We start from the raw sequence: 24351 nt of genomic DNA on the forward strand, positions 1-24351 counted from the left end.
ATGGAGGTGAGATAGGGCTTCAGAGGCCCAGACCCCCGCAAACACTGAGATCATGGAGGCCTCTCCTGATCTCCTACCTGATGGAGATTCTTTAATGTGGGCTCAGGTTTCACTTGTCTCCCCTGCCTGGCTGGGCCTGTGCTGCTTTCAAGATGCAGGCATGTTCAGGCCTCTTAGGCCCTGGTTCTGATGGCCCGCTACTGCTCCATGTCAAGGTCAAGCTCCAGGTCAAGGTGTTGTTATGAGACGCAAGTAGCTTTCACGCACTAGTCTCAGTATGAAAAGCAGGTACAGTAGTGGGTTGCATACACAGAGTTTGACAACCATGCAGCTGGCCCACAGTAGAACTCTCCACATTTCTCACACTAACATAAACACTGCCACTCACACTGTGCTTAGAGAGAAGGAGAGGGAAGCAGGATGAATCATAAGGGAAAAAGCTCAGAGATTAGTTAGAGATCAAAAAGACTAGGAGCTGAGAGATAGAATCCCATCCAGTTTTTAGTGTTGTTGCGCAAACCTGTTTTTTGAACTTGCATGAACATAATGCGCTTTTTTATGTACATAGTTTCTTTTTTACTGTAGGGCTTTTTAAATGATTGATGAATATTTTAGCAAGTCCCACCGGTAACCCTTTTGCAGCATGTACTGCTTTTTTTTAATGCAAGAATGCCTACATACTTGTGTCTGTGTGTGTATGTGACTATGTCAAAACAACCTTCGCATTAGGAATAGCTACTGCAGATTCTACCCGTATCATTAGTACACTGGCACACCTTGGCTGGACCCGGGGAACTCACCACCATTCCACAGAGAGCCTTCCATCATTCCTTACCGGATTAGAGACAGAAAAAAATAAAGTGAGAGAGAGGGAGTTGGAGGGGAGGACTGCTCTTTTACATTCTGAAGCTGGCATAGTTTTAACTGTAATTTCTGCTGAAATAATAGAAGTCTTGAAATTGCTACTATGTTCTCCTTCTCTCTCTCTCTTTGCCTGTGCTTATTTCAACCTGATGTCTATTTGAAAAGACGCAAACAGCCGACGCAAGCAAGCGAAGTGGTGTTTGAGCAAGAGGAAAGTTCAGAAAAAGCATATGTGAGGCATACACGGTGTCCGACTCACTTACAGATGCATGCTGCCTCTCCATGGGAGTTTAATGAGTTTGATACATGAGATATATTTTTTTCAACAACAGTCAACTCCACCTAGTGGTGTTTGTACTGAACAGATTTCTGGCTGCAGTGAGGAATGGACTGTTATGAAGGAAACAGTACACCAGCAATTGTTTATCTGCACTGAGTCACTTTGCCCTGAGATTGCCGGGGAAGGGAGGATCGATACTAAGGTTGTGGATATGACTCCCACAAAAGCTACAAACTGCGCAGACGGCGTTGCCTCTGAGATCTGGCCGAGCGCCTTTGTGGCACAAGCCGTCCATTGCTAGAGAGACTGTGTTAGTGGGTCTCCTCTGCACCTCTTGGCCTGGCATCTGTGGGGCTTGCTCACACTTGCTTTCACCCAGCATGTGTTTGCTCAGATGAAGGAAATTATGTAATTAGCCTGTGAGGGATTGTTTTCTTTTACTTTTTACCCCCCTCTCTCTCACTCCCTGCATTTACCCTTCTGTCTCTCTTTCCCTCCATCTTCTTTTTGTTTTTGCACTCACCCTGTCTCTTAGTCCTGTGACAGCAGGAGACGGTTCCAATTTAACCCAAGCCACACCCTGGCTCTCCTCCTTCGTTAATTGCCAGAGACCATCAGTGGAAGAAAATGAACACTTGTCATACAGATCCATCTAAGCTGTTGAAGAGCAGCTTTGTTAAACATCAAAGCGAGAGTCTGAGAGATGTAATAGGGAGTGGACGTAGAAGCTTTGGATGTGTGGGGGATTGTGTCTGGCTGAGTTAGACTGGGATGTGTGCTGGGAGATGGGTTCAGGGGTACACACAGGCAGTATCGGGGGAGGGAAACCTGGCATTTTGCTCTCTAATTCCAGCCGGCCTGGAGGCCTGGAGCGCTAAGAAGGGCCTCACTGTTGCTCTCTGGATCAGCCAGGTATTGCTTACATAAAAAGCAAGTGAAAACAGCTGTAGGGATAATTAGCTTGATTCTCCATTACATGCCATGAGGGCCAATAACTAAAAAATGGAGTTTTGTTTGGGTTAGAGCTGCAGCCCCAACCAGGAGGAAGTTGTAAAAGTCAGGCAGAGAAAAGAAAGAAAGAAAGAAAGAAAGAGTGGGGGGGGGGATCGAGGGAAGAAGGAGCAAGCTCTTGAAGCAATTGTTGAGAGGAGATACTTTCTCTTCCTGATGTAGACCACATTTAAAGGGTTTTAAAAGGCTACGATTTTAGGATGATGGGATGGGCATGTGATCTCAATTTTTTTGCTTTATTTTTTCCTCCTTTTTTAGTGCTTTTAGTTCACAGTATTGTGTGACATCAGATTAGTGCTTTCAGACTCACCCACTTTACAATTTCATTTTTTGCATACCACCTTAAGCATTTCCTGGGAACTAACCTTTCTTTCTTTTTTGTTTTTGTTTGTTTGTTTTTTACCATCATGGAGCATATCTAGTCACCACTAGTGTAAGGCTCTGATATATGATAAGAGATTTCCTGGCAGCAGTTTCAAAATATGGTATGATATGAATGGTCACATACTATGTCAGGATTTACAGATTTCCTCCAAAAAAACAGAAGTCATGACTATTAAGACAGAACAGGAAAAAAAAAATCCCCACCCACTATGCTTGTATTTCACCCTAAATAGCTTCATCATCATACAACCAACTGACTTGCTTTATGTCTCCCCTCTCTGTAGACTGAGCTGGGGGGTGTCTTTGTACTGGTAATTGAATTTAGTGTGTTTCTCTTTTTTCTTTAGGAGTGATAGAACACCAACCACAGGGGTAATTCCAAGTGAAAGAGCAGCACTCTAACACTGGTGGTCCCAAACCTCTGCAAGGATCCATTTAACAACAAGTTTATATAAGTAGCACTTAAAGACAAGAAGGGGTTCAGCCGCTTGCATTCAGACTCTGAGATTTTATATCCAATCCTCATGACGGACTAGTAGATAACAAAGTGAAATATCCACTTCCTGAATCATTTCTACACAATGTTTCTATAAAAACATTGGTCACAAAATGAGGTACAAGGCGGTGTTTCTAGTCATTCATTCATTTATTTATTTACTTACCTCCTTAACCTGAAATAAACATCAGATGTTGCTAATTTTGGTACTAATCATTTACACACATGTACCCCATCGTCAAGGAAGCCAGGAGTGGAGGGGTAGGAAGCACGATGAAAGTTACATAGGGATAAGGAATGGCTGTTTGGAGTTTGAGACCTTTCCAGTTAAAAGTATAAAGCAAATTTATGTTTAGTATTAGTACTTTCATTTTTTTCCCTCCTAGTAATAATGGCAGGGTATCGGATATGTTGGATGAGTGTCAGTTGTTAACGTTTTGGTTATCAGTAGTTGCACTTTGAAGATTCGGGTCAGTGTTTGCATATTATTCTGCAATTTATCACATTCCAACACTTTTACCGTTTTCATTTTGCCAGACCGTTACACATAACCATTTTCTCTTCCTCCACATGTCTTTGCCACTTTCTGGCAAACATCAAATTCTCAACTCATCTTCCTTTTTTTCCCCCTTTTTTTTTGCATTACTGCATAAGGAAATATCTGCAAGTTATTTCTGTTACACATCATTCAAGCAATGGAAGAACATCCGCTGGAACAAGTAATTTAAGGGGCATATAAAGTCATAAGAGCAAATATAGACTCAGTGACAGTTATTACCTCACTAAGCTGAAATGCAGTGAACGCAGGTAACTTTTCTTTTGGTGGATTTAGCTGTAAAAAAAAAAACTTTGGACAGTGACCTTTTGGCAGAAAGGTCTTTAAGCACCCTGTCAGAGCCATCTGAGCTCACTCAATTATCCAACGCGTGGTCCTGTCTGACATAATATGCTTTGCTTTATCACATTCGTAAAGCTGCAAAAAAAAAAAGAAAAAGAAATGAAAAAGTCGTGACCACAAAGGCAACACTTCAAATAAGGAACAAAAAGTTTCATATGATTTTAACACTCTGTCACAACATGCTGACATGTTAAATAATCACAGGTCGATAAGCATACACACATTCATGACCACATAGCAACACAATTCCTCATTAACAACATGAACGCAGGCGTCGCATGTGAGTTTGTGTAGTGAATGCGTCTGTTGTCTGGAGGTAGTGAGGTGCTGACAGAGAAGAAAGAGGAGCAGTCTTCAAACACATCCACAGGCAGGTCGTGCTCTCCATTATGCCCTGCCGGGGGCCATATTTGTTGATTCTTGGGCCTCCAAATCATTAATTTAAGTGCAGTCAACGGCAATGAAACCTGAGAATGGCCTCTAACTCACCTAGGCAAATTCTCACATACACACGCATGCACATATTTATTTGGTAAAACTTACATCCAAGAACAGTCACATGTACACATGCTCACATACACACCCTGCATTGCATAACAAATGATTTCACTTTAATTGCTATTCCTGTTTATTTACTTCTGGCTGTAATGGATGGTCCTTTTTTTTCTTTTTGCTGAGCAGCCAATCAAAGTGAAGCAGAAAAAGTGTGAGCTGCCCAGCAAATCTAGAACAATTACTGGTAATTTGACATTTCTCTTTATACGCAGCATACACCAAGCCAAGATGCGACAGTTAATTACCATTAATTGTATGCAACTTAAGTGTTTTGGGATCTTTATGTATTTACCTGTGCATATATCTAAGTTTGTCTTGAAGTTCTTTCACTATGCCCTCCCTGATGACTGATGATAATGTCTTCAGTGATTGGTAGTTATTTTCGGGCCTGTTTGCTCAGCCAATGAGGCGCCCCCAGCGTACCAGACATACATCATTGTTTCACAGCCCTCAGGAAAGAAGTGAGTTGTTACTGACTGCTGTGCGACCTGAGTAACAGACACATTCCAATAGGTTTTTTTTTTCTTTTTATTAATGAGCACTTGATGTTTGAGTTGCTGCCAACTGCATTTAGGGAATTCTTAAGTAGCTCTGGAGACTTGCCAGACAGTTACAGGAAGAAAATGGTCAAGCTATAGCATAAAAAACACAAAATGTCCACACTGGACTTTATTGTCTGCGGTCTGTTTGTCCAGCAATGTAATTCTATGATGTAACCTCTTTGGAGATCACCATGGAAATTAAAAACAACCTAACGTCACAGACTAGAAAATGCATTTTCACACACCTATGTGACACAGAGAGTTTAGCATTTGTTTTTTTTTGTTTGTTTTGTTTGTTGTATTCTTTGCATTTTACATGTTTTACTCACTTTGTTCTCAATCTTTCTTCTCACAGCTCGTGGAATCAAATACCAGGCATCAGCTACAAGAATACAGATACACCGGCCCATATATCCTTCACCATCGTGACCACCAGACCTGATTAAACACGATATAAATGCACACTCAAGCACCCACCGTTACACTTGGATTCTGGTGAAGTTTTCAAATGGGCAGAAATGAGTTATTCTAGCAACTGGTATGCAGTGGCCCACAGAAGACCTGGGAACACTGTGTGTGAATGCACCTCATCAGAACATCTGGCATCATTGTGGCAAGCGGTCCACTGCCTTCATTTCTTCAGCTTTCTTCAATTGGAAGCTGGATTTATTTTACAGTACCGTGGTGCTACAGAGTCCTGGCTTCTCATCAACCGTCCCCCAAACAACTGTTGACTATGAGTGCGGCCGAGCTGAGCCAGAGGAGCTGGCAGTAAACTCATGCCAGCTCTAGACTCTTTTATGGTAGCATGAAAAGTATTCATGTTTGCAGCTAAATATCAGACTTGTGTAAATATGACAACACGGACCTTGTAATCCATAATCCACAGAGACCTTCTCAATGTATTGTGCCAAAGGAGATATCTGCTGAGATAAATTACTGAAATGACACTGCAACTGAGTGCTTTGTAAAACCACCCTTGCCCATCTCCCATTTCCTGCAGAGAGATCACCACAAAATGTTTGATGATTAGCTTCCTTCTTTTCCAAAAATAGGGTCCTTAGTTAACTGGGAGGAAAACACAGCTGACCTCAAAGCAGCCAACTTATTATAAGAAAAGTCTGTATACATTTCTCCTTGTGTTCGTCTTGCCTTCCCTTCATTGTTTAATGAACCACTTTCATGTTCTGTTTGATTTTCTACAGCTGAAACTATTTGAGTGCCACTTTTCTTCTTCTTCTTCTTTTTTTTTTTAAATATCACAGATTCATGTGACTTATTGTTCTGATTTCAACGAGTGGTGTATTATGTTACTGTCTATTGATCTGTGAATCTGAGTGACTAATCTGATTATAATGAAGTGTCTTGCATTAATACTTTTTTTCACTGTACTGGAGCTTGACCTGATGTGATGACAATGTACAATTGCAGTTTAATTTAGCAGCATAGCGGTGTTTTCATTTGGTTGTTACCTAATATGTACAGTTTTTGTAGTGTGTGTGTGCGTGCGTGTGTGTGTGGTTTTGTGCTACACTGTCTTGGTTGTGATGATATGAAAGTTTGGGGGTAACAGCAGTCGCCCTTGACTTCTTCCACAGTGGTTTGCAGTGATCAGCCTGTTTCTGTTGTTTGAATAAAATATTGGTTTCACAAGAACTGTGCAAACTGTGTGTGCTTTATCAGCGAGACTACAGCGTGAGCACTAATGCTGGGATTATTGATAAATATGAGTGCAACAACGAGTATTTTTCACAAGTTTAAAGTTGCCCCGCCACTAATGGCATCTACAACAATAGTTTCTTGCACTGCCCGAGAAAGAATTTTTTTTTCCTTTTTTTCGGTTTTCATGGTCTACCAATTCTCTCTCTCTTTCTCCCTCATAAACTCAGCCAGATGTTGCCCTTTTTTTTTTATCCTAGGGGGACTTGTGGGGAGGTAGGGGTAGTGAGGCATGGTGGTGCTGGGTAGTGGTGGGGGGTGGCTAAGGATGTTTTAAAGTGTTCTCTGACACAGTCAGAAGTCTCCAGCATTCAACATGGTAACGTTGTGAGCCAAAAATCCCCAGGACTCAATGCTGTCGCAGCTATGACGACACAACAATACTATTACAGTCCTACACTGTGTGAAAAAACCAAAAACTTGTCTGGCAAAAATAAGCATTGTTAATATTAAGTCTCAATATATAATAAGATTCAGCTTTCAATTACACACATGGCATGTGGTGTTAAAACTTGATGGCTACTGTTAGATCATATGCGGTGACTATGGGACTGGAGTCTATATGGCAGTTCTCACTGGTCCAGATGCAGGGGAACATTAAGCACAGCTAAGAAGTCCATCACTGCACAGAAAGGACTCAGACTGTTCAAACCCACAACCTTCACCTACCAGGGAACAGTGGTAATCACTGCACCACCACGTATAAAAAAAAATGTAAAAATATAGCTTTGCATCACTTTATACTAAGTAGCTCATTTGAAAGAAAATACAGCTTACACTTGGATTTTGTCCAAGTGCTGTAAAAAACGTCACAAAAAAAAAAGCTAGCTGAGAGCCAAATCAGGCATTTTCCATCACATAATGTAAAGGAAAGGTAGCAGACCTGCGAGATTGATGGCATTTAATTAAGGCAACTACATCAGTGTAATCATCTCCGCTCCTCTATCAGTTAAAAGCAAGTCTTTATTTTGGTCCACAGCCAGATATACAGGTGACTGTCTCCTTGCATTAATTTTAGCATTGTTTTACTTCTTTCACTGACTGTTATCCTATCTCTGTTTCCTCAAACCAAACCAGGTTCTGTCCATCGCAATTGAAAACTACACGTCTTTCACCCTTGAATGGCCTCATTGTGTACATACTGAGTAATCTACAGTGTGACACATTAAAAGGATTGAACACTTTACCCTCAGACTGTACTCCGTGAAAAATATCGAACTATAAGCTGACAGATTCCTGCAGCATGTTTTGAGATAACGTACCATAAAATAATAATTATTATGCCTGGGAGCTATTTATAATGACTGTAATGCTCACGGGCACTTAGGTGATGAGAGCAGCCTGTATAAGCACATGATATGGACCTGCTTGTCTTGATTTTACTGAGTGGTAACTCGATCTGCTGCCAGTGAAAATCCAAACGCTGCTCTGGTATGGATAGGGTAATAGCCTCGGGTGCTTTATAAGTTTGTTTTAGGTAATAGAGACGCTTGTTTTGTAACAGCCTGTTCCGCCCCTCCTCGCTTCTCTCTCTCTCTCTCTCTCTCTCTCTCCTCAATTCCAACTACGTTGAAATTCCTTGGTTGTTGAAAGTTGGTGACTGGAAGAAGAAAAGAGGGATTTGAGGAGAAATGTGAAGCGCATGCGCCATGTGAAGGTTTTGCTCCGCGCATCAATGCAGCAATGTGCTAGTTTGAGAGAGGAGGCGACCGGGGAGCAGGTGAGAGAGAGAGAGAGAGAGAGAGAACGAGAGAGGGGAGAAGAGAAAAGAGGGAGGGATAGTTTTTTGCACTTCAACACAGACGGTGTGGGAGGACGACGCACTTGGAGCTTCAGAAAAGCCGCTGTTGTTCACACGCTGTGCTCTTTTCCTCCCCCTAGCACCGTGCGCGCTCGCCAAGCCGCACTGTTTGGAGATAGTCCGCGCGGAAAGTTTTTGGAGCATAAAGTCTGGAGCCGATCAATTAATGTTTTTATTTATTTTTTTCGGTGAGGCGGATGAATGACTTACTTTTTTGAGACTGGAGACTTTTAATTCGAGTTGGGGAATTGTCTTGAGTCGTTTTTGTTTTTTTGCACAGAATGGAAGGTAAATTGACAAGTCGTTTGTGGCGAGGATCACCGTGTGGATCTTTCCGCAGGTAAAACGCGCCGTGGCGTGAGCGTGTGATCGGCTGGAATTAATTGTCTTAACATTTTTACACGTTTTTTTTCTTCTTCTTCTTGTGGTATAGTTTAGCTGGATTCTGGGACAATTTTCCACTTGGACAGACAAGTTTCATGCTGCTTTTAATTAGAAGCGAATCAACAGTTAGGTTTCCGCCAGTGGCGCTTTGGGTTGCCGTAGGTGGTTGTATTTGTTAATAGGTACCGCAAAGTCACGCACTGAATCGTGAAAGGAAAGGACTATTTCCACACACTGTCACTAGATACTTTATCCATCCCGCTGCTTACTACCAGACTTTAAGCTGTTAAGCGCACGGAGCGCTTGCACTGATTTTTTTTTTTTTTTTCGAGGTGTGCGTCAAACACTAAACCTGAAGAACTCTCAGCTTTGACTCCCTGAGTTGCACTTTGTTCATCCCAACCAGGCATTTTCCAAGAGATACCGGGGTAAACGAAAAAAAGAAACTACGGTACTTGCCTTGAGTGCAGCGGAAAAGGAAATCTTAAATCCACCTGGCCTGCACTGTGATTATTGGTTTGATATCGTCTGCAGAGAGTGGATTACGACTTCTAACGGGCTGTGCTCCCCGGTGAGTAGTCTATACGTCTCCTAGTTGACTCAGTTTTCCATCCCAGCCACAGTTTATCTTAAAGAGTGGAAAATGTGTGTTTCAGTGGGATGTTTTTGAACTTATACAGGCTCTGGATGTGGACAAAAGTGCTTGACAGATGTGATGTGTGAAACATGTGCCCACCCCCCATTCCCCTTGCCTGACAGCCGTTTCGTACTTGGTACTTCCCTATTGTGCAAACATTAAATAAAAAAAAGCACAGTATTTGTTAGAAATGCACATGATTTCTGCTTAAAAGCCTGCTTTTTAACGAACAGTATTCTATTGTTAAGTGAACAGGCAGTGTTCTCTGCTGCTCCCTTCAACTCCTTGTACCTGGCTCCCTCTCCTGGTTTTGTGTAAACATCGGGGCAGACAGGGAAAAAAACGCTCATCATCTTGTCCTGTTAGATGCACACAATATTTCAGTCATTAATGAGTGTTTTATATGTATAAAAATAGATGTATTTCTTTTTTTTACCTGATACATTTTTCTTTCTCATTCCCCACCACCCCGCGCATCCACACCCAAAAAAAGCCTAGTGTAACTCGTTTTATTCACAGTCAGCATACATGATAGCTGTCGACTTTAAGATGCACGTCAGACTGTAAATATGTTGTTCTTTTGTTTTTGTTTTTTGTTTTTTTTAAATAGACCGGTCCTTCACATTTTTCACAGTTTATTGTTGCTAAAACTTTTAAAACACAATTAATCTGTTTAATGATATTTTAAATAGTTTCCAAGCGTTTTAACAACACAAGACCAGAACGGGGTAATATCTAGGCCCGGGTTTGAGTTATTCCCAGCTCTAGTTCTAGTCCTAAAAGGCAGACTTTTTTTCTGCCCCTCCTATGCGTGCTCTCTCGGTTTTAGTGCCATATGGCTCTTTAAAATACCCCCTGAAATTAACATTGACTGAAGTACTGCCTACTGCTTTATCATTCTAGCTGAAATTTGTTCATTTAGCTAGATACCACTTTGACTGACAAAACTCTGCAGGATAGCCATCAGTCATCCGGCCATGTCCTATGAATACCTCGCTCGGGTCAAATCGTTTCCAAGGATCACTGAACGCAGGATTTGCTTAGCTTATACAAAACTGATATAAAAAAAAATCATATTCATATTAATAAAGTTAGTTTGTGCCGTCGATGGAAAAAAAATTTAATATTTATACAAACGAATACTCTTCTTTGTTCTGAGTGGATGAAACTCAGATGTGAATTGTCAGATCAATGCGCGCACCTACCGTGTAGCTCCATGACTCAATCTGCCAAATGAACCCTGTGAGTCACGAGTCACCATCGCTGTTCAGCTACTCCTAGCAAACTGTTTTGCCAAAAATAATATTTAATTGATTATCGATAAATTACAAAAATGTTTTAAAATATTAAAAAAAATCCACTTCCTTTCAGGCATAACAGCTCCAATTAGTGGTTTAAAATCAGTGTAAAACAGCCGCCCTCTGTGGATTATTGCTTTTAATTTATGTGGAGGAACTGCGAAGAACATAACTTCACCAACTATTACGAGGCAGCACGCAAACCAAAAGCACGTGTTCGTGTGTGTGTTGTGCGCGAGTGTGCGCGCGCGCTGGGTGAGTGACGGTGAACTTGGCCTTGTTTTTAATGAGTCTTAGGCAGGCCCAGGTCTCCACGACTCAACCCTGGAAAATAATGCAGCGTGACAAATTAGACTTGCTCTCGATCCCAAAAATTCACACACGAACAAGATGGAAGGCTGGCACATCGTTTTAACTCGCAAATTTAGGAGTAATTATTTGACCTAATTTTCTGCCAAAATGGCAACAAAGCTGTGCTGTTGTACGCAGATAATTGACATTTTCTTTCTTTTCTTTCTTTTTAAAAAAAAAAAAATTCTGTGCGGTTTTCTTTGCGCAAAAGCTGCGAAGTATCCGGTCGTCATTCCCCCGCCACCTGGCTGCTGTCAGATCCATTTTCAATTAATAAGCAGAAAAATTAATCTTAATATAGGCTAATTACATAAAGAGATGTCCATTAGGCCTCTGTCAGATTACACGTTTAATCGCCACTTTTCGCAGTTACGGAAAATGGAACAATTAAAAAGTAAAGTCTATCTTTAAAAAAAAAAAAAAATCCGCGTTTTTTATTATAATTAATTCAATTACCCACGATTTAAAAAAACGAATTAAAATTATTTGTTTTAAAAACAGTTTTATTATAGTTTTTCAAATAAACAAAACATTCTCAGCATTCTCAGGTGGGTCTCCCAGAAATGTATATAAAAGCGGAACTTGGAGAGCTACAGTTATGTTTTATTTTTATTGGCCTTAAAAAAAAAAACCAACCCACGGCCCTTTTCGTTAAAATGCATTAATATTTGTTAAAAATAAGTTTAAATTAAATTGTCTAACTAGCACTTCTCAGTCTGTCTCTCTGTGCCTTAAAGTGAAATGTCTGGAATGTGTCTTGCGGGGGTTTCATAGTCATTGTGTCTTCTCTGGCTGTATGTCTATCAGTCTTGTGTGATTCACACTCTGATATGTTGCCAAATGACTGCTCTGCTGTGCAAGCAGTGATGGCTACAGGGATTTCATCACACACGCGCATGTAAATGAGATGTAAAATATACAGCAATCCAGCTGAAAGAATATTTTCTCTGCACATATTGCCCTTTTCTTTCCATAATATGCCCCAAAGTTGTGCATGAGAAACAAACATCTAGTCAAGCAGGCAGACTGACAAGTATCCTGTTCTGTTCTCCTTCAGATCACTGGCAGTATGAACCTGGGGCTAGGCTGTGTGCGTCGGCCGATTTGCTGGCCCTTTGGCAGCGTGTTGGACTCCAGACACTGTGTCTTTGCCCTCACACTCCTCACTCTCCTCATGCAGGTGGTGGTGGAGGCCAACTCATGGTGGTATGCAAAAATTTTCTTTCCATATGCCAGCAATTGTGTGAGTCTTAATTTGTTCAGTGTGCGCCTTTGAAGTGTGTTTACTTGTCATTCTTTCTCTTTTCTGTCATACGCTAATTTGTAAATAGGACAGCAGTGCCTAAAAAGACTTGGCAAAAAGTTACATATAGGTGATACTGACTGGTTTTTTGGGTTTTTTTTTTTTTTTTTTAAGTGTTTATTTGTTGAGGCCTGTATATGTGTGTTCTATATGGCATACTCTGTGTATACCATTAGCTTTGCAAGAAAACTTTCTCTCCCTTACTTTTTTTTCTCAGTGCCAAATTTTTGCCAAACCAAAATTATGAATATTGCAAAAAAACATAGAATGCTGTGGTTTCCGAGTCTGCGTCCAAATATTTGCAAATACGATCTGTGTGTGTGTGTGTGTGTGTGTGTGTGTGTGTGTGTGTGTGTGTGTGTGTGTATACATGTCCTGCTTCCATTAAAAGAGAAGTCTATATTTTCAACACACCTAGCACTTCTGATAATCACAACGCTTGACATCCAGTAGCTCTCTCTGTGTTTATACACTTGGTGAATATTTATGTATCCCAATCAGAGCTCCTGTTCAGAACATTGGACATTTAACCCAAAACTTCTTAGAAAATATTTTTATTTTCCAGTGGAGCAAATAGTGACATACTCTGCTGGTAGAGTTATAGAAAAATAACAATGTAAACAAATAATTTCAAAGATTTTATACAGATACAAACTAATTAAGCTTAGTAGGAAGCTACATTAAAGTTGAAACAACTCAAATTAGTCCTGCAGCTGAGGACTCGCACATTACTACAGAGCAGACCCTGGAAAGGATGTTCACACTGTGTGTGTCTGTCAGTTTCCTTTTCGAGAGGACACACAGGTGTTAGTGTTTTGGAGTGTTGGAGTTGTGAGCGCGCTCATTGCATGTTTGTGAGACAGAGCATCAGACTGCACTAGTGTGCATGATTTTTTTTTTTCTTCCCCTTTCTACTGTGTGCCTGTTTGTGTATATCTGTGTATGTTTCTGCGTATTCCCTCTGTGTTTCCTTGCCGCTGAGTTTCCTTAGTCTATCAGGTTACACTAGGGGCTAATTGTCTCTCTCTGGGGGCTCTGAGATGGGCCGCTCTAATTGTCCTGTGGCCTGGAACCAGATGCTCATACTGGTGTTTCCTTCTTCCTCGCTCTCTCTCGCTCTGTCTCGCTCTCTCTCGCTCGCCCCTTCTCTTTGTTTTTGTGTTTCTCTTCCACAAAATTGAACGGAACAATTATTTTAGCTGAAATGATCTGGTGATATAAGAAGTTACACAACTGTTGAATTTTACTCTTGGTCGATTGAGTTGACATGAGGAAATGCACTTGAGAAAACCTATGAGAATTAATCATATATATGTGTTTTTATATATATTTTTATAGTAAGCTACACGTTTCTTTTAAAACATACCGGCCTTTACATAACTTAAAGTTAAGATGGAAAAAAATACACATTTTGAAATACACATGGAAATCCTTATATAATTCAGTTTGGAAAAAAATGTCCTGTTTTAAAATAAATGAATTTGGGCAAAGAGCTGTATACCTTCATTGGACAAGTAACATCAAAAATGGGTGCAAAAAACACAAACTATATAACAACAACATTGTGGAATGATATCAGAAGTTGTGAGATTTTTTTTTTTTTTTAAATTAATATAAAAATACTAAGGTGACTAAAAATGTCCAAGGGTCATTTAAAATGTGTACATGTTATTGTTGTTGTTTTGTTTTGTTTTTTCTTTAAGTCCTGCAAGGCGGGTAGCATTTGATTGTGAGAGGAAGGCTGTTCCAGTTCATTGGAGCTCCCGCCACAAAAATCTCCCACTAACCTCGATCATGGGGCAGTTAAAAGCAGTTGCCCAGAGGATTTAAGAGACCTAGCAGCATAGGGGCAGAGAACTTCTTAAATACACCCGGGAGCCAACCAATGCGTGGCTTTATAGCCACATAAAGAACCTTAAACTCATTCTAAATTCACAGTTTTAGCCAGCGTAGGGAATCTAGTAGTATCAACTCTTTCCTTATAACAGCTTTGTGTCTTTTATTAATTAAAAAAAATAAAATAAAAAGCTGTAAAAAAATTGTTCAACTCAAAAGTAATTACAGTGGTCACAGCTCCATGTAGTCAGCCACTGGTGATGCCGGAGCATGAGCTTTCGTTTGTCTAAACCAAGTGTTAAGAGGCTGACAACAGTGGTATGTTTTTAAAACGTAGCCCTTTATTTCCTTCATACATCTGTGTTTCTTTCTTTTCCTTTCATCTTTATCTTCTGACTACTCTTTTTCCCCCTTGTCTAAGCTTCACTCGCTGTATATTCTTGGCTCTAAATGACTTTCAAATCGACTGTCCTCTGACATTAAAGGATAAGAGTGTACAGGGTTTTACTCCACCCAGTAACTAACTGCACCTCCATTTCACTGATTAACATAGTTTCATCATCAATGGAGAGAACCCAATCAAGTGAAATCAGCTGCTGATTGCAGTGTTGGCCCAACAACTTGGATGCATTTGTTTTAATGACACATGACTGAAAACACTGCACTGTGTGTCCCCTTCATGCAGGTCTCTGGCCATGAACCCTTTACTAATCCCAGAGGCCTACATCATCGGCGCCCAGCCTCTGTGCAGCCAGCTGGTGGGCCTGTCACAGGGCCAGAAGAAACTGTGCCAGCTCTACCAGGACCACATGCAGTACATTGGTGAAGGTGCCAAGACAGGCATCAGAGAGTGCCAGTACCAGTTCAGACATCGGCGCTGGAACTGCAGCACGGTGGACAACTCCTCCGTTTTTGGACGGGTCATGCAAATAGGTAAGAGACAAAGGCTGTATGACATGCCGTATATTCTAAGAAACCCGTACACAAAGACACAGGAAACTAACAAAGATAACACTTCATAACTGTATTCACCAACATGTTGATATGCACATTTCCTGTATGTACCAGATATAGCAGGGTTATTTAGAATTTTTATATTTTATGTCTTTTTCTTTTCTTCTTTCTTTCTGAGTCACTGACCCTTTTTTTATGTTTGTGAAAAGTGTGTAAAATGTATGGGGCTGCTGATGCTCAGCAGCTGTGTGGAGGGAATAGTTGGTGGGTGAGGTTGCTAGATAAATCACATGTGGCTTTGGCTTGCTAAACCAGCCCCCTGATATGGAGCAGGAGGGAGTCAGAGAATCTGCTTTCCCCCCCTGATGAATGGGAGACAGTCTAATACACAAAGACGCACATACACATGCAGACACACAAATTCTGGACTGTAGCTGACTCTGTATATTTACAAGTAAGGGGAGTGCTATGAGTATATGGACCAATATATCACCATGTCAGAGATTACATTGTCTGTTTGTCTCTTATAGAAAGTTCAAGAGCTTTCCAATCCCTAAAATCAAGTCCTGTTCTTGGGTCCTATCATTAAACACACATTGTTCCAGTTTTACTTGAATGTTGGAGCAGCTTAGGATGCTGCTGGCAAAATCTAAATGGGTCAGATCTTCCAGTTTGGCCATTTTTCAAATTTATTTTTAGTTTGTCTTTAGTGTTTAGTTTAGCCAAATTAAATCAGTTGCAGACACTGATTGGATGTGTGTTGTCAAACTAAGGAAATGTAATGGAATACATGAAATTTATTTGAAATGTAGTGTTACCTTTTCTCTGGATTATCTACAGGATACATGGTCAGTAGTTTCTATGGTGACTATTTATTCAGAAAAGTATTCCACTTACTGTGTTTGCAGACGACCTTTCTAACTGGAACATTTTTGTGTACAAAAAAATATTAGTTTACTTGAACTGTACTGGGGTGGAGTTAGTCCTCAGAGCTGAAACGATTTGAATGGACATGTGGATATCGCACCGTTTCATTCATGTTGCATGACCATTTAACGCGCTGTACTTCTGTGTGTAGCTTTTGACACTGTTCTCGGTGATTCTGCCTGGCGTGTCTCTGGTCCTTACTCCCTTTCCACAAATGATTCTTCATAAGCAGCCGTTCTCCTCCCATTCCTCTTCTCCCTCCCACTTCCTCCCAAACAGTGATCCCATCTCAGTCCACCTTGGGCCATGTAAACATGTCCTCCCCTCTATAGCTGTCCATATGAAAGCCTGTCTTACTGTCTGCTGGCTTAGGACACTGCTGGTGATTTAAAGCGTAGCTCCAGGGGGTGCTGGCGTGGCTGGGTTCAGACTCTTTCCCTTGCATGGCTTGGCTAGCTCGAGGGTGGGGGACATTAGAAGGGCGACAGCAGCGTGGGAGACGACAGTTTGTCTGTCTACAGGTCCACCGTTAGGCCACTATTCTCAGGCTGGATTAAAAGTTGTACTAACCTAATAAACCCCCCACCACGCTCTCTGATCACTAATGCTTCTAGCAGTATTTCCCACCTGGATCTCTTTTAGCCTCTCCAGGAGGTTTCTTTATTCATCTTTTCTTCCACTTTGTCTTTTTCTTCCTTTTTGGAATATTAAATGTGTTTCTTTTCTTATATTGCTTGTTTTCTTTTCTTTTCTTTTCCGTCTCTTTCTTGACTTATCTTTTCACTCGCCTTTGTTTCCCTCATCTCACTCTGTCCATATGTTATTGTCATTATAGCATAGTCTCTAAAGGTTTGACCTAGCATGTATATGAGCTGTGCGTTTTTATTGTGTAGCAGTCCTCGTCTTCAGTGTCAACACACGGCTTCATAGTTTGGTAGTCTGTTTCTTCTTTAGTTAATTTTCTCTTCTGGTCTGTGGCTTCGTACAGTGACAAAAACTGCTTATGTGCAATTTTCTGCCCTTTTTTTTTTTTTTTTTTTTATAAAGTCACCCAAAGTCTTGACTCTATAGAGGAAATGTTGAGGGTAGAAACAGTTGGAATTAATGTACAGCGGCTCCAGAATCACTCAGTCATGACAGATAAACTAAAAGAACCGTTGTCACTTTCAATTTGGGTGAAATGGCAGAGACTTGTTAAGAAGGATCTCTGTCACTGGAGGGCGCCGTCTTCTCTCTGGCTGAAGCCCAATAACAGCAAACCAGATTACACTGTTCAACATGTTGTTGATGACGACTCTGCAGCGCTTGGCTGAAGTGCTCTGTAATCTTAAGTGTATGGTGAATGCTGTCAAATGACATCACATCTCAAAATGCCATACACGCACACTTAAAGCAAAATGATGGTGAGATCCACTGGCTACAGAAGAAACGTGCATGCTTAACCTACAAAAATGAAAGGAGTGGATGGAGATCAGTTTTCTTGTCTCATGGGTCGCAGTGTTTTTAAAATTGGGCAGCTTAAAACAAAATTTGGATCTTTACTCTTGTCTTGTATTGTTTCAAATGTCATGTGGTATTTGTATCTGCAGGCAGTCGAGAAACGGCATTCACGTATGCCATAAGTGCCGCCGGAGTGGTGAACGCTGTGAGCCGGGCCTGCAGAGAGGGTGAGCTTTCCAGCTGTGGGTGCAGTCGTGCTGCTCGCCCCAAAGATCTTCCCCGAGACTGGCTTTGGGGCGGCTGCGGAGACAACCTCAACTATGGCTATAGGTTCTCCAGGGAGTTCGTGGATGCCCGTGAGAGGGAGAAGAGCTTTCCCAAAGGCTCACACGAGAATGCACGGCTGTTGATGAATCTTCACAATAATGAGGCAGGACGGAGGGTAAGATGGCCGAGTCATATACACATACACGTGCACACAGAAATCTTTTATTTTATTTTTTATTTTTTAAAGATTAAAAACAAGCAGAGAGACGTGTATATACTTCAAGCTCCAAAATAGACCAACCAGAGCTTGAAAGGGTTTTTTTTGTTTTTGTTTTTTTTTGTTTTTTGTTTGTTTTTTTTTAAAGTGAGATAGTCCAGTCCAGGTCAATCAGACAGGTTTCCACTGATCATCTGTGTAACAGCTCCATCTGCTCTCCTCTCCTGAGGCTTTGATCTATGAAAAGATGGAGTCACTGGAGACAGCTCTGGAGTTTCTTTTCCTTTTAAAACATCTTGAAACCACCTCAAAGGAATCGTAATGCCAGATTGCCAGGCTGTACTCTTTCAAGGAGGACAAACGAGTGGACATCACTGCACCCTGGAGCACCCTGCACTTTCTGTCCTTTTTAGCAAAGTGATGCCTCATGAGATCAAGAGCAGCACATTATTCAAATATTTATACAGGCAGGGTGAATTTACAGCACGAAGCATGTGGTCAAGTTTCTTTTCTTTTTTTCCGTTTTCTGAAGAATAATAATTATGCAACCTGTTGTTTTTGTTTCTCTCCCATTCTTCTTTTTCTCAAGATTGTGTCAGACCTTGCCCACGTGTCCTGCAAGTGCCACGGAGTATCAGGTTCCTGCAGCCTGAAGACCTGCTGGCTGCAGCTGGCCGACTTCCGCAAGGTGGGCGACGCACTGAAGGAAAAGTATGACAGTGCCGTAGCCATGAAACTCAACTCAAGAGGAAAGCTGGTGCAGATGCACAGTAGGTTCAACCCTCCCACGAACCATGACCTGGTGTACATCGAGCAAAGTCCAGACTACTGCTTGAAGAACCAAAGCACAGGCTCTTTGGGCACAGTGGGGCGGCTTTGCAACAAGACCTCAGAGGGCATGGATGGGTGTGAGCTGATGTGCTGCGGCAGAGGTTATGACCAGTACAAGGCCCAAATAGTGGAGCGGTGCCACTGCAAGTTCCACTGGTGCTGCTACGTCAAGTGCAAGCGCTGCACCAAAGTCGTAGACCAATTTGTCTGCAAGTGAGAAGAAGAGTGTTGCCTGTGTGTATTTGCTTGCAGATAATGGGCATAAATCTGTGTGTATTCATGAGCAGAGGAGCTGAACACAGAGAGAATGGAAGAAAGAAACTATATAAATTATATTTATAGAGTTAAACAATTATGCCATTGCAAAAAGACTTAAAAAAATCATATGTCCTCAGAAACTGAGAGTATTGTGAAATATTTATTTTCAGATTGTAATGTTTTATTTTGGCCCGGTCATCAGCAGAAAACTTTTAAATCTGGCTGGAAATTTTATACCATGGTTCCTTTTAACTGTTTTTTTGTTTTTGTTTTTTTAAACCACAGAAAAGGCCATTTTTCTTGTCTCTGTAGAGGAAATGGGTCACAACGTTTTAAAAATTGGACTGTGCTGTTCATTTTCATAGATGAGTAAGGTTTAATTTTTGTGGCATAATTGACAAAAGGTCCTATTTTGTTGTTTGGAGAGAGAGACTATTAAGAGGAGAACGTGTGCTGTAGTCTATGGATGTGTTTTTCAAGGGCCTATTCCCAGACCAGCCTTCACATCGTTACTGAAGTCTGCTTGTCCCCCTTCACCACATGTACAGTAAGGAACACTGTCGGTTTGTACGAGTCCTTGGAGTACAATGGGCACAAGAAGAGGGCTATTTTGGGGATTGGGCCATTTTTACTAAGCTGTCCCAGATGCCTTAGAGTTCCCCAGGTGCTGCAACAAGCCCTCCATCATTATGCACTTTGATACAGAGGCTTAAACATGTCTGTATGTGTCTGTTCAGCTGTTATCGTTATATCAATATTATAGCCTACAATTTTTCCATATTACTTCAAATTATCCATTTAACATTATTCTACAATACTTAACACGGTTTAAATATATATGGGCAATGTTGTGGTACAGTGGAGAAATATTCCACACTGTGTATATAGTACGTCTATCCAACAAACCAATCAGTAAACTGTATTTATTTTCCTAAAACAGATCCTCGTTTTAGCTTTCAGCAGAAAAGCATCATCTTCATAATAGACTAATAATTAGGCAGGCATCCCAAAGTTCTTGGGTCACTTTTTAAACTGTAATTCTCACTAATGCGGCTCCTCACTGTTTTTGCAAAAGGGAAATGCACCTTATCGTCGTGGAACCAATTCATACTCATGCTTAGCTTTACTCTTACACACATTGTATCACAGGTGTTCAGGTTACGATGCTGCCACAGATTTCCAGTACCACTCAGTTAACTTCTCACTATCCCTGTGATGATTCTCGCTAGACAAACTATTTCTACCAATCCAACTATGTATATTTATAAGCTTCTCTATGAATTTGAGGTTTGTTAAACTTAATGTGCTATAGCAAATATTTTGTTATTTTTTACAAATTGGCTCAATGCTCTACTTTGTTTCAATAAATACCGAGTGTAAAACCAACGAGGAAGTATTTTACTCAGTCTTTAATCATGTTGTCTGTGCCTCCTTGAGTTTTTTTTTTTTCTTCCTCCAAATAAAGATTTTCCTTCTTGCATATACATTACTAAATGCATATGCCAAAAACTTATTGAGACACACCCACTGGACACTTAAAGTACATATTTCTATATCTGGGTTGGACACCTTTTGCCTTCAGAACTACCTCAGTTTTGCATAAGTTAAAGTGTTGGGAACCTTTCTCAGAGATTTTGATCAATATTGATAAGATGCCATCACGCAGTTGCTGCTGATTTGAGTCTCCCATTCCACCACATCCCAAAGGCTCTCTATTGGTTTGAGATGTAACTATGACTTTTTGAGTACCAAAAACTCATTGCCTTTTTTTTAGAAATCAGTTGCAATAGTTTGAGCTTTGTTATCCTGCTGGGAGCGCCTTTCAGAAGATGGACACAATGTGTTTGTAAAGGGATAGAGATGGTCAGCAACAATACTCAGGTAGGCTGTGACATTTAAACCACGCTCAGTTGGTACTAGTGGGCCCAAAGTACTAGGACGATATCCCGCACACCATTACACCATGACCAGCAGCCTGAGCTGCTGATACAAGGCAGCACTGATCCAGTCATTCATGTAGTTTACATCAGATTCTCAACCTACCATCTGAATGATGCAACATTTGAATCTTTTATTGTCCAATTTTGGTGAGCCCGTGTGAACTGTATACTCACTTTCTTGTTCTTAGACGACCGACGTGACGCCTGGTGTGATCTTCTGCTACTGTAGTTCATCTGCTTCAAGGTCTTACTGCATGAGTCATCTGGCCATGCTCCTCTGGCATTTTCACCCAGAGAACTGCCGCTCCCTGGATATTTTCTTTTTCGGACCATTCTCTGTAAGTTCTCTGTAGATGGTTGTGTGGGAAAATCCCAGCAGATCAGCAGTTTCTGAAATACTCAGACCAGCCCATCTGGCCCCAACAACCACGCCACATTCAAAGTCACTTAAATCACCTTTCTTTCCCATTCTGATGCCCACTTTGAACTTCAGCAGACCTATCTATCACTGCATGCTTAAATGCATTAACTAGCTTCCATATGATTAGCTGATTAGATATTTGCATAATGAGCAGCTGAACAGGTGTATTTAACAAAGGAGCTGGTGAATGTATGTGCCTCTTGTGAAACGATGTCTTTTAAACTGTCCAGTTTCAAGTTGTTGTTTTTTTTCTTTCTTTCTTTTGAAACATTAACATTCTGCTATTCGCTCTTCTCACCCATGGGCAGATTTCATGACAATCAAACCCACATTGGATGACAGCTGTTTCAGGCATGTGGTGCACAAAACCATTTTGTTTGAGAGGTCTGGAAGATGGCCTGAAGATTAGGTGTCTCCCTGGAGGATGGTTGAGGTTGTATTATAAGTATTCCTCAACAATCCAGTGACAGTGGATCAGTTAATGGAATGATTAATCACATTTTGTCAGGAGAATAAGACGAGGGGGATTTTCAATGTGGGGAAATTGGGATGTCTGGAATAAGACTGGGTCTTGTCAGAGACTACTGGTGCTCAAGAGCAGACGCGGAAAACAGGAGAGAAGATTGGGTAATGAGAAATGGGGGATTACATGAGCATCGAACAAGAGGGGAGTAATAGGAAGAAGGTTGCGAGAAGAGAGGCTCAAGGGAGAGGAGGAGAGAAAAAGTGCTTCAAGTAAAGTAGAGCTGAAGGACTACCATTACTGTGTAAACGCTCCTGACATTGACTAATATTTACACTTGTAAAATGATACAGAGTTTAGGAGCACATCCCATATGTGACCTTGTCAGTTAGCCCTGTGTGTGTGTGCCTGCACAGTTGCATGTGCACCCATCTGAGCAAACACTGCTAAATCATGAAAAGTGCTCACATTGAGTTCACGATGGGTGTCACACAGGTCAATAGCCAAAGGCAAGAAGGAAAGATACAAGGTTAGCATTTGAAGAGAGAGACTGTAAAATCTAAAAGAAAAAAAAAAGACTCAAAGGAAATCAAGCCAAGCAGGGAGGTTTTACATTTTTGAAACGTCTGTCAACAGATGGTTTATAAGGCTATGAAATCACCCTTCAACTCTGGATTTCATATGTACATGAAGGCCAGGTCATCCTGGACGAGGTTTCTCCAGCATGAGTGGTTGACTTCATACCAGCAGGACTCTTCTAGCTGGAGTGTAAACAGAAATCCAGGTGTGCAACTGCCTGATACGGAAAGCAGAGGAAACCTGAAACCCACAGGTGCGCAGGTGCAACTTAACAGATACGCTCAGTCAGACGAAGAGGAGCAGATCTTCCAAATGTTCAAACAAAAAGCATAGATGTCTGATTTTGGCAGCCCTTTCTCAACCTGCCCCCTTTTCTGGTAGAATGACAGTTAATGCGGGTGACTACATAAATATTTACATATCATTTCAATGCAGAACAACACAGTCATTTTTTCCCCCCTCAGTTGTGGTCACAGGGTGATAAGGTGTGATTTGGGTTTTGCACACACAATTAAGCACTCATTGCAAGAGCTCTTTGTAGCTTCACATCGCATATTTAGATGATCTAAACCCTCACAATAGCGTGTCTTAAGTATATCTCACATTGCTCTCATATTTTCCTCCCTTTAATCTTGCAAAAAATAAACATAAACATGTTTACAGATTTTTCCCTCAAAAGAAACATTGACGGTTTCATATTTTAGAAATGTTGAAATGTGCGCATAACTCAAGCATTTATAGTGCGTTTAATGCTCGGTTGCAGTTGCGTGCATGTGTGTGTGTTTTTGTATTCATGCAAAGGTGATAATTACGATGATGAATAGACCAGGCTGGATAAAAACTGAGGTTCTCCAGCTCATCGAGTGGTTTTACTCTTTTCTTCTTCCGCTGCATTAAAATTCCTCGGAGGTTCTTCACGACGATTACATGACAAGTTGTGTTTTCTTAAAACAAAGCAGCTGGTTGATATAAGACAAACTCCCCCGTGCTGAAGCCAGATCTGCTGACCGCATCTTTGTGCATTCATAGACTACTTTGTTGATTCTGTTCCTGCAGTGGAAAAGGCTGAACAAATGTTCTTCTATGACTGCAATATACCAGGCTACGCATATTGATGTAATATATTTACACCACATTTTACCATCTGTGAAACAAAACCTCAGTTTCAGCTCTGGTCTAACTCCCCCCCAAACCCCCTTTTTTCACCATGCTGCATCATAGGTGAATTAGGTAGTGGCCTACGTATTAACCTCTATTCATATGACAACATCAAATCGTGGCTCACATCAAACTGTCACTGCAGAAAAAACTTAGAGATGCACAAAAATAAAAATTCTCATTACTACAAGCCTCAAAAAAAAAAAAAATTGCTGTCAGCGCAACCATCTGGCAAGGCTCATCTCTCCAAAGAAAGTGAAGCTTGTTCCATTTCCCGGTTTTTGGTGTAAAACAACAACCAGGCCAAAATAAGAGCACTCCGCAGAGCTGCATTTAGAGCTATTTGAGATTGTGGTTGTGTGTTTTAGAGAAAGAGGGCAAGGCACCACACTGTGACGTCGCAAACAGTCTGGACTGGATCAGAGAGGCGAGTCGGTTCCACAGCAGCGGCTCTCCCTTCCCTCGCTGCCAGTTCTATCCTAGTGTCCCCCCCAAGAAACCACTCGCACCGCAAGTTGTTTCAATGGGGCAGAACTG

At 41.1% G+C, this 24351-nt stretch overlaps 1 protein-coding gene across 2 annotated transcripts in view; it reads left to right on the forward strand.

The window, feature by feature from the left end:
• Positions 1-20622, forward strand: part of wnt5a (wingless-type MMTV integration site family, member 5a) — a 57536-nt gene extending 36914 nt beyond the window's left edge. Inside the window, exons 1-5 of one of the 2 annotated variants that reach the window (XM_063465474.1) lie at positions 8467-9505; positions 12278-12426; positions 15045-15292; positions 17830-18122; positions 18754-20622. In XM_063465474.1, coding sequence (XP_063321544.1) covers positions 12290-12426; positions 15045-15292; positions 17830-18122; positions 18754-19212 — 1137 coding nt within the window. In that variant the 5' untranslated portion in view covers positions 8467-9505; positions 12278-12289 and the 3' untranslated portion in view covers positions 19213-20622. Of the gene's footprint in view, positions 1-8466; positions 9506-12277; positions 12427-15044; positions 15293-17829; positions 18123-18753 lie in introns of those variants that run through there. The other variant, XM_063465473.1, reaches the window with a different exon arrangement.
• Positions 20623-24351: the final 3729 nt, after the last annotated feature.

The sequence above is a fragment of the Pelmatolapia mariae genome, linkage group LG20 (assembly GCF_036321145.2).
Source record: "Pelmatolapia mariae isolate MD_Pm_ZW linkage group LG20, Pm_UMD_F_2, whole genome shotgun sequence".
NCBI lineage: Eukaryota > Metazoa > Chordata > Actinopteri > Cichliformes > Cichlidae > Pelmatolapia > Pelmatolapia mariae.